Consider the following 15668-nt stretch of genomic DNA (forward strand, 5'->3'; position numbering starts at 1 on the left):
ACTGCCTCAGCCTCCAGAGTAACTGGGATTACAAGCGCCCACCACCACATCCAGCTAATTTTTGTATTTTTAGTAGAGACGGGGTTTCACCAAGTTGGCCAGGCTGATCTTGAACTTCTGACCTCAGGTGATCTGCCTGCCTTGGCCTCCCAAAGTGCTGGGATTACAGGCGTTGGCCGCTGCACCAAGCTGAATGATTTCTTTTGATACATCTTCCAGTTCACTACTGTTATTATCTGCAGTGTCTCTTTTCTGTTTTTTGGTTTTTTTTGAGACGGAGTTTCATTCTTGTCACCCAGGCTGGAGTGCAATGGCGCCACCTCGGCTCACTGCAACCTCCACCTCCCGGGTTCAAGCAATTCTCTTGCCTCGGCCTCTTGAATAGCTGGGATTACAGGCACCTACTACCACACCGGGCTAATTTTTGTATTTTTAGTAGAGACGGGGTTTCACCATGTTGACCAGGCTGATTTCAAACTCCTGACCTCGGGTAACCCTCCTGCCTTGGCCTCCCAAAGTGCTGGGATTACAGGCGTGATTACAGGATTACAGGCTGGGATTACACCATGCCTGGCCAGTGTCTCTTATTAAACACACCTAACAGTATCCCTAATTTGATACATTAGAAATTCTCAACCCATCCCATATAGCTAGTATTATCCTGACACCAAAACCAGACAAGGGCATTACAATTATAGACCAAACTCTGTATTACTTTTCTACTGCTACTATAACACATTGCCACAAACTCAGTGGCTCAGAACAGCACAAATTTATCATTTTAAAATTTCAGAGGTCAGAAATCCAAAATAGGTCTTATGGGACTAAAATCTAAGGCTGCATTCCTTCTAGAGGCTCTTGGGGAATAATAGCTCCTCACCTTTTCCAGCTTCCAGAGACTACTCACGTTCCATGGCTGTTGGGTGCTTCCATCATCACATCATATCCTCTATTCCTGGCTTCTGCTTAGACGGCTGAGGAAATCCACGAGTTATATGCCTAATCTCTTCAAAGAGCCCTCTATGTGACTGAATACTCTGACTTTTGATGTTTCTAAGGCACTAGCAAAAAGTTGTCCAGCCTCACCCTTGGCTTACACTTCGGAGCATGCTTTTCTGATAGTGAATCTCTAAATTTTAGCACCTTCTGTCATCTGGATAGGTAATTTCACAAACTGACAAGCACTAATTGCTTGTATTTCAACAGTTCTTCTCTCAATTTGTATCTTTCCTCTCACATTTCACTATAAGCAGCAAGAAAAAAACAAGTTGTACCTTCACCACTTTGTGTGGAAATCTCAGCTAAATATCCAAGTTCATTACATGCAAGTGCTGCTTTCTACATTTAGGATACAATGAGTTAATATTTCCGCTACTATATGACAAAGATCCCTTTTCCTTCAGGTTCTGGTAACGTGTTCCTCATTTCCTTCTAAACCTCCTTGTCAGCACTTTAAACACCGTATGTATACCAAGTCTGCTTACGACAATTCAGATATTCTCTAAGACATTATAGGTTTTATCCACTATGATCCTTACTTTTATCTAGGCCCTCACTGGCAGAAGCTTTATCATCCACATTTTATCTAACAATCTGTTCAAGGTAATCTAGATTTTTTTTTAAATCACGCTACTCAAAATTATTCCATACTCTGCCAAGTACCCAATTCTAAAGTCACTTTCACATCCTTAGGTATGTATTACCAGGACCCCATTTCCAGCTACTAATCAATATAGTGAACCACACTGAATACTAAATTAGAAAAAATCATTTATGTTGAACAATAATAATGCTGAAAATGTTGGGGTCTTTTCTGCTTCAAACTTTTGAGTAATTACGTCATTGTCTAGTAAGAAATAAAATTTTACTTATTCTCTGTCAATCACCTTATAACAGAGTTATATCACCTTATAATAAAAATATCTTTTTGAATAGTAGGTAAGCAATAACATAAATAAGTATTATTGGGGGTTGCATTTTGTCCTCCCAAGATATGTTCAAGTCCTAACCCCTAGTATCTATGAAGGTTACCTTATTTGGAAATAGGGCCTTTGCAGATGTAATCAAGTTAAGATGAGGAAATAATGGTTTGGAGGACCCTACATTAAATGACTGGTGTCCTTATGAGGAGAGAGAGATACAGGGACACACAGGAAAGATGCCCATATGATGATGTAGGCAGAAATTAAAGTGATACAGCTACAAACCAATGAACAGCAAGAACTACTGGCAACCAAGAGAAGCCAGGATGAAGCAAGGAAGGAGTCTTCCCTAGAGCCCAAATTCAGAGGGAGCATAGCCCTGCTGACATCTTGATTTCAGACTTATAGCCTCCTCAACTGTTGAGAATAAATTTCAGTTGTTTTAAGCCAGGCAGTTTGTGGTATTTTGGTACAGCAGCTCAGGAAACTATAATAGAGTCTAGAGCTACTATGCCAAAATAAACACAAACACACACACACACACACACACACACACACACACACACACACACCCGACATGAAATCAAATAGAATAATTCCCCTACTTCATTCAACAAACATAAAGTTTTGTTTTTACAACTCTCCATGCACCAAACTTCCTACTGATTGATACAAGAGCATGGAAAGCACAGACACTGACAGCATCGTAAATGAACACGGGAATAGGTTATGTTTTTAAACCACCAAAAATGGAAATGGCACCTGAAACAGGAATAAAAGGTAAACAAAAAGATACATATTGGTAGCAGTATACACTCCTATTTTACTCTCCTATTTCCAATAATGTCTCTGATAAATATCACACTTAAAGCAGTATAGAAAAGAGAATGCTAGTGTTACAACCATGAAATCAAGATAAATGCTACAGTGTAGTAAGTTTGGCAAATGTGCTTAATCTTCAACATTTCTTCCATACCTACTAAAGGTCATGAAGCTCTGTACAGACTGATCATTGAAAGAGTTATATAATGTTCAAAAAATACAAAGCAAAGGGTATTTCTACAAAGTTAATCCAAGTACATTAAAAAACAAACATAAAAAGAATGAACGGCTTAGCTACAGAATGATATACTCGATTAGGAAATCTTATCTTACCTGTTGAATTACTTCTGGATATAACATGGGTAGTCTTTCAGCAATAAGAGCCAGTCCACCCATTCCTGCAAAAACTTGTAATGGTGACTGAATGGGACAGGTTTCAAGCAAAGATTCATCCAATATCCCATCCATGCATTCATCACCTGGAGTGAGAGCCTCATCTTCTGGACAGCTAGCAAGTAAGTCTCCATGATCTAGACAATAAATTACAAATAATTGAATAGGTAAGAAAGTGTATATTTTTATAATATTCTTTCATTTACAAAAGCAGGTATTATTACTGTTTTCTTGCTACTCAAAAAAGAGCACAAAACATCATTTATTTAGATATAGCTGTATTATGGCTAGATACTACAATGACCTTTAAATGACTTATGGTACTACCTTCTTTAGTCTTGTTATTGGAAGAATGGTTCATGGACTAGTAGCATGGGCATCACCTGCAAGCTTGTTTGAAATGAAGAATCTCCATTTTAACACTATGACGCAGGTCATTTGTAAGCATACTGAAGTCTGAGAAGCACCGTCCTTTAGGGCATACTTATAACTTATATCCTATGTTAAAATAAGTAAGTTCTCAAAAGTACTCATAGCAAATAATATGCTCTAAAGTATCCTATTAAGAAAAATTAATGACAAAGACTTCTCTCACTGAAAACAAAAAATTATACCATATACCGTATTAGTTTAACTCTGAATTACTCACAAAAGAAAACCAAAAGATCACGTAAGGAGACCCTTTAAACATTAAAACAAAAGAGAGAAATAATTGTGCTGAAAAACTGGCCAAAAAAAATGTACCAAAATTTGCTGAAGAATATAAAAGACCAATAACTAAAGATTGAATTTTAGTCATGAAAAAGATGGTAAGTTTAAATAAGTTCATACCATACTCACACTATGAAAATTACTTATATAGCATTTATAGGAGTAAAAAATTGGAAACAACCACAACATTTCAATGATTGGAAAACAAATACATTTTCTTACATTTGTATAAAAAAATAGCCAATTCAAAAATGGACATTCAAAAATTTTTAAAGGAATATAAGGGCCAGGTGCGGTGGTTCATGCCTGTATCCCAGCACTCTAGGAGGCCAAGGCAGGCAGATCAGTTGTGGTCAGGAGTTACAGACTAGCCTGGACAACAAGGTAAAACCTTGTCTCTACGAAAAATACAAAAATTAGCCAGGCATGGTGGTGGGTGCCTGTAATCCCAACTACTCAGGAGGCTGAGGAAGGAAAATCACTTGAACTCGGGAGGCAGAGATTGCAGTGCGCTGAGATTGCGCCTCTGCACTCCGGCCTAGGAGACAGAGCAAGACTCTTTCTCGGAAGAAAAAAAAAAATTAACGGAATATATAAGTAAAAAACAGAAATATGTGATCCCAATTACATGAGACAACATGTTTATATGCATGAAATGCCACTCAATATAAATTATAACTAAGTTGTAAGTTGAGTTTCTCACTTTCATTATAAAACAATTCACATAGCTCTCACAGAAATATTAGAAATTAAAGTACACGCACTCATAAAACAAATGATGTTATAAGAAGTAATGCAACTTAGTTTCCAAATGAAATCATGGCCATTTTTTATATTTACAAAAATTCAGTCATAAAAAAATTATATCTTACATTGATATAATAAAAACATAAGTCAATCAAGTCATTAGCTATAGAAATCTCTGCCTCTTTGTATGACAGTCTGTAATTTTTAAAGTAGTATTACGCACATACCTTTTTCAGGGTGTAGTCTTTTATAAGAATCTGTTTTTGATAGACTTGGGTCTGTTATAACTCTTGATCCCAATTTAACAGTCAGATCTATTGAGCGGTAACCCTGAGGAAGTTTTCGGTCATATAGGAGAGTTAAAAGCTGGGCAAGTGTCATTTCAGCTGGCAATGGCTGGCCTAAAATGATATAACTAAGTTAAATCTGGAAACCAAGAAAGAAACATTTACTTGGTTTAATTATTAACTGCTTTTACTAAATTATAGGCAAGAGTTTGATTCTGAAACCAATTTCAAAACAATTAAAAAATTCAACAGCCATTAGAAAGTTTACAAAAAGTGAGTTTATTTCTGACATATAATAATAAACAATAACATCTACAAAGTGTTAAAAAGTCATGGGCAAAACGTAAACAAAGGAACAGACATTCCCATAAATCTGATGTGGGCCATTTTTTTCTATAAAGGGCCAGCTAATAAATACTTTAAGCTAGGGGAGCCATATAGTCTCTGTTACAACTGCTAATCTACATTGTAGCAGAGAAGCAGCTATGGACAATACACTAGTAAACAGGCATAGCTGTATTCCAACAAAAGTTTATTCCAGGCAGAAGGGGAGACTCACATCACCTAGGTAATGGGCCATGAGAAATGTCATGTCACAAGGACCTCTCTGGACAGAGGTATCCAACCCACCAGTCAATAGTTAGATGACTTCCACCATGAATCAACAATGTAAAGCTAAGAAGAAAAATTCCCTTGAACTGAGTTGGCAACTTCATTTTAATACAGCATGAAAATGGTGATAAAATACAGAACGGGTATCCCTCATCCAAAATGCTTGAGACTAGAACTGTTTCAGATTACAGTTTTTTTTTTTTTTTTGCATTTTCTAATATTTGCATGTACACAATGAGTTATCTTAGGGAGGGGATCCAAGTGGAAACACAAAATTTATGTTTGTGTGTATACACACATCCCTTATATACATAGCCTTAACGTAATTTTGTATAGTATTTTTGATTATTTTGTGCCTGTAATAAGGTTTGTGTACCCTGAACCATCAGAAAGCAAAGTTGTCACTATCTCAGCCACCCATGCCAACAATGTGTGACTGTTAGGCATCATCATCATTCCTGACTCTTAATCTACATGCTACTGATAGGCAATCGTTTTCTTACATTAATTCACACATTAAGTACTTAACAGTAAAAATATGACATACCATTAACAGAGTGAAAAAATAATGTGTCAGGGCAAATAAGCAGCATAGTAGCATTACCAGGATACCTGTTTCAGTTATTAAACAAAACCAACCACAGGACTGGGCATGGTGGCTCATGCCTGCAATCCCAGCACTTTTGGAGGCTGAGGCAGGTGAATCACCTGAGGTCAGAAGTTCAAGACCAGCCTGGTCAACATGGTGAAACCCTGTCTCTACCAAATATACAAAAATTAGCCAGGCGTGGTGGCAGTCACCTGTAATCCCAGCTACTCGGGAGGCTGAGGCAGGAGAATTGCTTGAACCCAGGAGGCAGAGGTTGCACTGAGCCGAGATCACACCATTGCGCTCCAGCCTGGGCAACAAGAGTGAAACTTAATCTCAAAAAAAAAAAAAAAAAAAAAGGAAAAAGCAACCACAAACAACAGCAGGCTTTCAGTCTTCACCTATGATGCTGTGTTTTTATTAAAAGGTTACTATAAACTGTGTTTTTTAGGTAAGAAGAAATATCAGAAGTAGCTAAGGGACCAGGAAGTGGATCCTACAGGGGATGAAGAGACATTCTGCTGGAAGGCTCTTAAAAATTCTTCTTGCAGAGTCATCTGCCTCATTAACATGGTTTTTAGCTCAGAAGACTCTCCTCAATTTTGAAAACTGACATGGTTTGTCATTCTGTTGTTAATGCATGCTGCCCTAGTCCTTCAATATGCCCACCATACATTTTCACCATGTCTTCTTCTATAAGCACCTTTTCTGTGGTGTTAACTTGATCTTCTTCGTCACTATCATCACCCTGATTCAAAACCATTTCAGCTATTTTACCACCAGTCAATGAATGAATAACTGAAGCATTATTATCAAAGTTGAAAACTTCTTTGACATCTACTTCTTCCAGCTTACTGCTGAACTCTGAAGGTATATTTTTTACATATGTAAGGAGGTCAGAAATCATTTTTTTTTCACTTGACATACAGAATCCTTCAAAGTCACACACAGTTCATCATTATCACTAAACATAGTTGCAGGCCAGAGGTTGTGCCAGGCATGCTCAACTGTGTCTTTGTCACTGTGTTCCAAGTATTGGCAACAACATATATGGCATTCTTTAAACTCCTTTCGAAAATTTTCTGTACCCATGCCTCTGTTCACTGCTGTCAACATGCTGTTCAAGAAAGGGGATTTATATTTTCTGTTCATTGATCTGAAGATACCCTGGTCACATGGCTGAATTAATGAAGTCACATTTGGGGGAAAGTACACAGCATAAACATTAGTTTCGAGATTTTTAGCTGGAGGATGAACTGGGGGATATCAAGTAATAATAAACTCCTACATCGTTCAGTCTAGCTTACGGGCAATACATACAAGTCACTGGTACAAAATGTTTATGAAACCAATCAGAAAAGATGTCTGTGGTGATCCATACCTTTGTGTCAGCGTAACCATGGACTGGTAAGAAATTCACTCCTTGAAAACAGCAAGTGTGAAAGGTTTTGCCTATCAGAGCGTGTTTGTACTTATGTATGCCAGTTGCCCCAGGACAGTTATTCTGTCCTTGGTATCCTTAATTCCTGGAGGGGCTGTCCCATCAACTGTAGTCCAGTGTCTTTTTTGGGACAATAACACCAGAACAGTGATATTTCATCAGCATTATAAACTGTTCTGGCAGCAGATTTTCATCAGCCATGACTTTGGCAAATTTATCAAAGAACTTCTCCATTGCTTCATGATCATCAGATGCTTTATCACCAATCTTTAAAAATGTAATATCATATCTTCTCTTAAACTTCTGCAACCAGTGTGTTGAATATTCACAGTCCCTTTCAACATTCAGTTCATCATGATAGATCGTTACTTGTTTCACGATCAGCATACCATTAAGAGGCACATGTTCACTGCCAACACTGATGGATTCACTATTTCAATACACAATCAATATGTTCATGTTTAGCTTTATGAAGTGCTTTTTCTATTTTTCATTAACCTCTATTCAACACTTGCAGCACAGAACATCAATGATGTTTATCTTTGTTTGTTCAGGTCATATATGGTGGTCATTCCAACACCATACTCTCTTGAAAGATGTTTCACACTTACATTGCTGTCCAGTTTCTCCAATAGCTTGTTTTTCTGTGCTACAGATAAACATAAATACTTCCTCTTTTTATTACTATTATCCATAGGGGCATCTGGGGCCTTTTTGAAATTTCCAACACCACAGAGCAAAAAAACAGTTATGCACATACATGTTGGCACCATATGGGGCATCGTGGGAAACCTGCTGTTGGCACGTCTGGCATGCACATGTGCAATTTTGTTACCCACTGTGGATATGTAGGGGAGAATCGAGCATGCTAAAAAATACCTGAAGGGGGCTGGGAAGGTCTTTTTCCTCTTGCGGACGCTGAATAAACTGTGTGTTGTGTACCTGTGTTTAGACTGCAACCGTCATATGAGGTCAGATGTGGAATTTTCTACTTGTGTCATGTCAGCACTCAAAAAGTATCAGACACTGAATTTTTGGATTAGGGATGCTCAACCAGTTATCACCTTGAACAACAGACAGGATAGTGTTCAATAAATTTGTTTTATCTGGGAAGAACATAAGGCTTAACTACCAGTGGTCTAAGAGTTCCACTGCTTGAACTAGTCCTACAAATTTGCCCCATGATGTTTCCTAAATAACTTGTCATGAACTCTCTAAATATTTATTTCATCAATCATTTCATGGCACACTGACAGAAAAACTTAGAAAACCAGTGAAATAGAAATATAAAACTTGACAGTGTTAAACAGGACATGTAATAGATTACTACTTTGCTCTCACTTCTCTTCAGAGGAACTGTATGGAAGAGGAAGTCTCACTAACTCATTGATCTCATCAATGGCACCTGATTAAAATGATTTTGGTGATTGTGCCTCTGATTTACATAGTTTTAAGGATACTAAAATTTCTTTGATGTTTATTAATTGTGGAATATTACCTGCCAAGAGTTTGTGAAACAGGTGAAACACTGGGACAGTAATTATTTTGTTGGCAGCCTCTGCTCCTGAAGTACTTCCTATTTTATCAGGTATTGTCCTCCCCCTCCTGGATGGTGGGCGAGGTGGTGTAGCTGACACAGCACGTTTAGACTGAGACTTCAGCCCTAAAAGAAAAGGATCAGTAAGATTCTACATAGTCAACACACCAATATGAAGGAAAACAGTGTTTTTCAAATATTTTCATAAGGCATGCATTCCTAGCTAATGTCAAAAGACAGAAATGTTCTTTCTAATCCAATATCTAATCTCCCAATTCTACTCATCCTTCATGACAATAAATAAGTAATTTTGGCATTGCATCTGTAACTATTTTCCTAAACAGTAAAAACTACAGCTAGTTGCTATAATCTCTGAAATACAGATGACAATCCATTTAGTGGAAATTGAAAAAAAATAAATAAAAAGATAAAAATCTAGTATTAAAGCATCATTACAAGTCAGCTTTGTATGTTAGTACATTGTATTACATGAATTTCCTATAACTAAAATAGTAGTATTTTATAGAAACCCAAACAAAATCAAGATTATAAAAAACAGAAAGCATACCAGAGGCAACAACAACACTGTAATTGTCTTGAAATCCATTTTCCGCTTTAACTTTTTCTTTCTCTTCATGGTTTTTCTTTTCTTTGTCATCTTTTTGTTCACTAATTAATTTAGCTGTGATACTTGGAGTATCTGTAAGAAGATATTATCTAAAATACACTGCTTTTCCAAATCATTAAGAAAGGAAATAATAAGTATTTCAGAGAAAGATTATGCAAGATAGTATTTTCCTTAATACTAAGGCAATATAAAGGAATTTAGGAGAAATAACATGAGGTAATGGCCTGATATCTAATCTTTACTGACACTGATGAAGAAGACTCACCACTGTACTTAAGCCAGAATATTTAAGTTCTAATCTTTATAAAGTATTACATACAGTATTTTAATGGTACCACCTCCAGAAACAATAAAAACCAGTAGCATGAAAACTTGCTTTATTTTAGCCATAGTTCAATGTGCTTGGCAACTGCATCTAATTCAGTCCTCACAACGTAGAAATCAAGAAAGAATGTTATTTTCAAAATGAAGAAACAGCCTTAGAAAAAGGCTACTGATATAATCTGTAGATGGCAAATATGGGACTCAAGTGCAAGATTTAGTCTACAGCATTAAACTAGACTTCTGCTTATACTGCAAATGAAAGTATAAAGGAACAAATTTCTGTAACCGATTTCCTGTTCTGTTAATTTTTATTTAGGCCAAACACAGGAATCTTAGACAACAAAATAATGTGTTTTAAAATTTAAAGTGTTTTACTTTAAAAAATGAGTATTAAGGGCTTTCATAGATTGTTATTACTCTCTGAATATTTCTTTCATTACTATGGCATATAGCACACCACTAAAAATTATAAAATAAATGGGTGATCATATGTGATTTAGTTATTAAGAAATTTAAAGGCTCAATGAATTGTTTTGAAATCATAATTTTTTTCACTGTATAACTATTATCAATTCTCCAATTGTCTCTCTTTTATTTTTAGACAAGGTCTCGCTGTGTCACCCAGGCTGGAGAGCAGTGGTGTGTGTAATCACGGTTCACTGCAGCCTCAACATCCCAGGCTCAAGTGATCCTCCCACCTCAGCCTTGCAGGTAACTGAGACCACAGGCACATGCCATGAATTTCTGTATTTTTAGTAGAGAGGAGGTTTCGTCATCTTGCGCAGACTGTTGTCGATCTCTTGGGCTCAAGCCACCTGCCTGCCTCAGCCTACTAAAGTGCTGGGATTACAGGCATGAGCCACTGCATCTACCTCAATTCTCTTTTTACTTCCCTAATTTAACACAATTATGATCCAGTCTTTTATGTTAAAAAAGTTGAGATAATAAAACAATAAACAACATTTTTTGCAATAACTCCCATTTTATAGTTTTTAGTATATGAAAGTGATTTCAATTTATACAGCTTGTTAATACTAATTGCTAATTGCCTATAGACAATTTTGTGAAGTAAAAAATTTTATACACATTGCAAATGCATGGTGCAACAATACATTTTACTTTCTAACAAAAACAACCAAGCAACCAAAAGTGGCAAACATACTGACACAGGTCAGAGTGAAACATTTAAATAATAAGAAATTCACAAAGTTAATTCATAGCATAATCAGGTAAGAAAAACACATAAAGAATATTAGGTAATAATTTACTTAGTGCAATTAGAAGTTTAGCCAATTTTCATTTATTACTCTTATTTCAAAAGTAAGTATAAAGAATAAAAGCCATTCAAACACTGAAAAAAGTTTTCTCAACCTCCTTTTAAAACTGCTCTGGTTTCTAATATTAATTTCATTTTTTATTTTTTATTACAAATTTGTTTTATTTTTTTCTCTGTACTTGAATGGATGCAAAAAGCTGCTCTGTTTTAGAATTCCACTTCTGGCCAAGAAGGAATTATAAGGATCAGGTTCATTCTCCCACCTGAAATAACCATTAACTAGAAATACATATTAATAATACTTTTCAGACCCTGAGCATCAGGCAGGGCAGGGCAGTGATGCCTGGGTGAGAGGAAACCAATGAGACGACCTCTAGGATTGTGTGAGCTGTCTGGAAAAGAATTCCTAAGTCACAGCTCAGCACAACCTAGGTGTCACCCTAGACTGAGGATACAAGAGCCGGGAATCCAGGAAGAAGAGATCCGCATCTATGCAGATTTGCATCTAGAGATCTGGAGATCCCTGAATCTCCAAAGATCTATATAGGGTCTTCAAGACTTCAAATGTACTGATGAACATATGTGAGCAAACCACTGAAGGCCAGCAAAGGTACTACAGAAAAGCAGCAGGGCAAACAACCCCAGGGTTTCAGGGAGTAAAATGCTTTGTGTTCTTAGACATCTAGTGAATTCCTAACAGAGTACTCACAAGGACAGAGCCTTAATAGTGGGGTCAAATGGGATTTAGAAATGCATTTTCAAACCTGGTACTTTAATTCTACTCTAATGTAGTACATATTTAAAGGTAAAATTCATTAAAATTAAAAATTCAATTTAAAAATTTAGTTTCTTAGTCTCCTTGAATGTGCTTAACAGTCACCAAACTAGACAACACTGGTTTATAAAAAAAATACCAATAATTACAGTAAGTCTGGCCTTAGATTAAAAGCTGCTCTGATCCTACTTACAAAGATTAAAAGCAAGTCTAAAAGCAACAAACTGTTTTCAAATAATATCATTACATTTCATGAAAAAATAAAATACGTATATTAGAATACAAAATATTTAGCACCCCAAAAAGTAAAATTTACATTGTCTGGCATCCAAGAAAATTCTCCAGGCAAATAAAGAAGCGAAAACATACAATCCATAAGGAAGAGAAAAATAATACAAACAGACTACTATGTTCAAGAAAGTTGAAGAAAATCTATATACTTTCAGTAAGGACAAGGAGATATAAAAGTTCTAACAGATCAGACACAGGAAATTATCTAAAATTTAAAAATAGAGAAAAAAAATGATAGGGGGAAAAGAGGAAACACAGATTTGGGGAGGTGTCAAACAACTTCGCATAGCCTAATAAGTGAGTAACTATAATTATAAAAAAAAGGGGAGGCAATTATTGAATAAATAATTGCCAAAATATTTCCAAATTTAGTGAAATATAAAACACACAGATTCAAGAAATTCAATAAACTCTAATCATAAGAAATGTGAAGAAAAAATTGTAAGGCACACAATCATCATACTGCTTAAAACCAGTGACAGAAATTTGTAAAAGCAAACAGACTGACACATAAAGGTTACTATTTGAAAGTAATATTGTTGGCCTGGTATGGTGGCTCATGCCTGTAATCTCAGCACTTTGGGAGGCTAAGGAAGGCAGATCACTTGAGGCCAGGAGTTTGACATCAGCATGGCCAATACGACAAAACCCCATCTCTATTTAAAAAAAAAAAAAATTAGCCAAGTGTGGTGGCATGCACCTGTAATCCCAGCTACTCTGCAGACTGAGGCAGGAAAATTGCTTGAACCTGGGAGGCGGAGGTTGCAGTGAGCCAAGATCACGCCACTGCACAGCCGGGGGAACAGAGTGAGACTCCATCTCAAAAAAAGAAAGAAAGAAAAAAAAAAAAAAAAAGACAGTGATAGAGAAAATAATAGGTCACTTCCTTTTTGGCTAGTTTTCATATTCTCTTGTTGTCTTTGCCTTTTTTTTTTTTTTGAGATGAGGTCTTGCTATGTTGCCTAGGTTGTCTGGAACTCATGGGCTCAAGTAATGCAGAAAAAGACTCCATCTCAAACAAACAAACAAAAGAAAGTAATACTGTCAAAAGCTATAGATAGTAGGTAAATTTACGGAGGCAATACTTCTGAATTACTTATTCTTATACATGTTGATATAATATAAACATACAAGTCAATATATCATAAAATATGGCTAAAGAGTATAAATCCACTTCAAAGAACCAAAAAAAATTGCCAAATAGAGGTTACACTCAGCACATATAACTTTTGAGGTAGTGTACTTCCAAAGCAATTAGCTTTATTTTTGTGCAATATAGAAAACTATTTTGTAAAATATTTTGAATGCTAGAATGTTTTAGAATAGCATTCTTCCACAGTAAAGACTAAAATGTTCAATTTTCAGTTATTTTGTATTAGAATGTCTACTTTTGCACTTCAAGTTAAACATATGAAATATCAATATCAATAACTGAGCTTTAGTGCTCTTCTCCACTTTCTTCATTTATTTAATTTTGTTTGTATGTTTTTTGAGAGTGTCTCGCTGTGTCGTCCAGGCTGAAGTGCAGTGGTGCAATCTCGGCTCACCGTAACCTCCACCTCTAGGGTTCAAGTGATTCTCCTACCTCAGTCCCCCAAGTAGCTGGGACTACAGGTGCACGCCATCATGCCCAACTAATTTTTGTATTTTTAGTAGAGGTGGGTTTCACCATCTTGGCAAGGTTGGTCTCAAACTCCTGACCTAAGGTAACCCACCTGCCTTGGCCTCGTAAAGTGCTGGGATTACAGGCGTGAGCCATCATGCCCACCCTATTTATTTGATTTTTAATTTTCTTTTTCTTCATCATGTAGAAGGGACAATTTCAGGAAACTGACAGAAAATACCCTCTAACATCAAATTTTCAAAAAAGTTTCTCTGTAACAGATAGGCAGTCATTTTCAAATAATTTTTTAAAATATTTATAATAGTATGCTAACAACTTGTAAGTTGTAAACCGGTAGGAAAGAATTATGATTTTATGCATACACAGGTTAGACACAGTGATTGTAAAGCAGAAAACAATCTTGCCTACCTATAGTGATTACATCCATTCACATGGTTTCACTTACCATCTATGTATGGTAACAACTCCCAAATCTCTTCAACTCTTACTCTGGGCTTCAGATTTGTATTTTAAACTGATAAATAGACATTTTCAACTTTTTTCTTAGATACTCCTATTACTGCTTCAGTTCACAGCTTCCATTAAAAATTTAGGTCCCTTCTTATATATACAGATAGAAATATACCTACTTACATTTATGTTATAACACAAGCAGACATTTCTAGTTTATTTTAGAAGCTGACAACAGACATAAGATCACAACTATCTTGTGGGGTGGAATGTCTATCTTGCTCATGTTTATCATCTTAGGACAAATTTGTGCTTGCACTTTGCAGATGCTCAATAAATTCACTCACTGATTAATTAGAATTTCAGAAAGGCAATACACTCCAACTATCTAAAGTTGATATGGGCCAGGCGCAGTAGCTCACACCTGTAATCCCAGTACTTTGGGAGGCTGAGGCGGGAGGATCACTTGAGGTCAAGAGTTCGAGATCAGTCTGGCCAACATGGTGAAACTAAATATACAAAAAAATTAGCTTGGCGTGGTGGCACAGGCCTGTAATGCCAGCTACTTGGAAGGCTGAGGCAGGAGAATTGCCTGAGCATGGGAGGCAGAGGTTGTGGTGAGCCAAGATCATTCCACTGCACTCCAGCCTAGGTGATAGAGTGAGACTCCCCTCTTGAAAATAAATAAATACATAAAATAAAAAGTTGATATGCCTTTGTCATCAAAATCTGCTTTTTAAAAAAGTATTCCATATGTTGTTTAAAGGTATCATCCTGTAAAATACAGGCAAGAACCTAGGAGAAAATGTTCTCTCTGCTTTATTCACTGACTACAATAAACAATAAGGTCACTAGTCAATTCTACCTACTCCATTTATGTCTTGATCACTGATCACCATCTTCAATTTAGTAAATGTTTATTAATTAGAATCTTGCTATTCAACCTAATATCCTGCAATTCATCTAATACAAAATGACCAGATGGTTTATTGTGAGAACATGCCATCAATGATTTGTCTGTATTTCTAGCTGCCCATTTGTCACAGTGATACTTTAAACCATAAAATTAGGGGTGCCTAAATGTATTTTACATTTTGTCCACTTGACTGGCTTCTTACTTATGCTTCAAACTATAAAGATGTCATGAACTTTTCTAGTCATTAATGGTTACCAAGTGGACACAGAAATAAAGTTATAAAAACAATAAACCTCCATATATATGAAACATAAAGTTAAAGA

At 36.2% G+C, this 15668-nt stretch overlaps 2 protein-coding genes across 11 annotated transcripts in view; one reads left to right on the forward strand and one right to left on the reverse strand.

Annotated features, from left to right (window-relative positions):
- DPY30 (dpy-30 histone methyltransferase complex regulatory subunit) overlaps positions 1-15668 on the forward strand; it is a 937477-nt gene that overhangs the window by 419939 nt on the left and 501870 nt on the right. The gene's annotated exons all lie outside the window — the stretch shown is intronic.
- The window catches only part of BIRC6 (baculoviral IAP repeat containing 6), a 256236-nt gene that overhangs the window by 82588 nt on the left and 157980 nt on the right, over positions 1-15668 (reverse strand). For all 10 annotated transcript variants that reach the window (XR_007718761.1, XM_050754116.1, XM_050754118.1 and 7 more), the window contains 4 exons: positions 9630-9761; positions 9023-9187; positions 4823-4996; positions 3078-3274 (listed from right to left, as the gene is read on the reverse strand). Coding sequence is in view for 9 of the 10 variants with exons in the window: in XM_050754116.1 (XP_050610073.1) it covers positions 3078-3274; positions 4823-4996; positions 9023-9187; positions 9630-9761 (668 nt within the window). In the remaining variant the exon portion in view is untranslated. The remainder of the gene's footprint in view (positions 1-3077; positions 3275-4822; positions 4997-9022; positions 9188-9629; positions 9762-15668) is intronic.

This window comes from Macaca thibetana, chromosome 13 (genome assembly GCF_024542745.1).
Source record: "Macaca thibetana thibetana isolate TM-01 chromosome 13, ASM2454274v1, whole genome shotgun sequence".
Classification (NCBI taxonomy): domain Eukaryota; kingdom Metazoa; phylum Chordata; class Mammalia; order Primates; family Cercopithecidae; genus Macaca; species Macaca thibetana.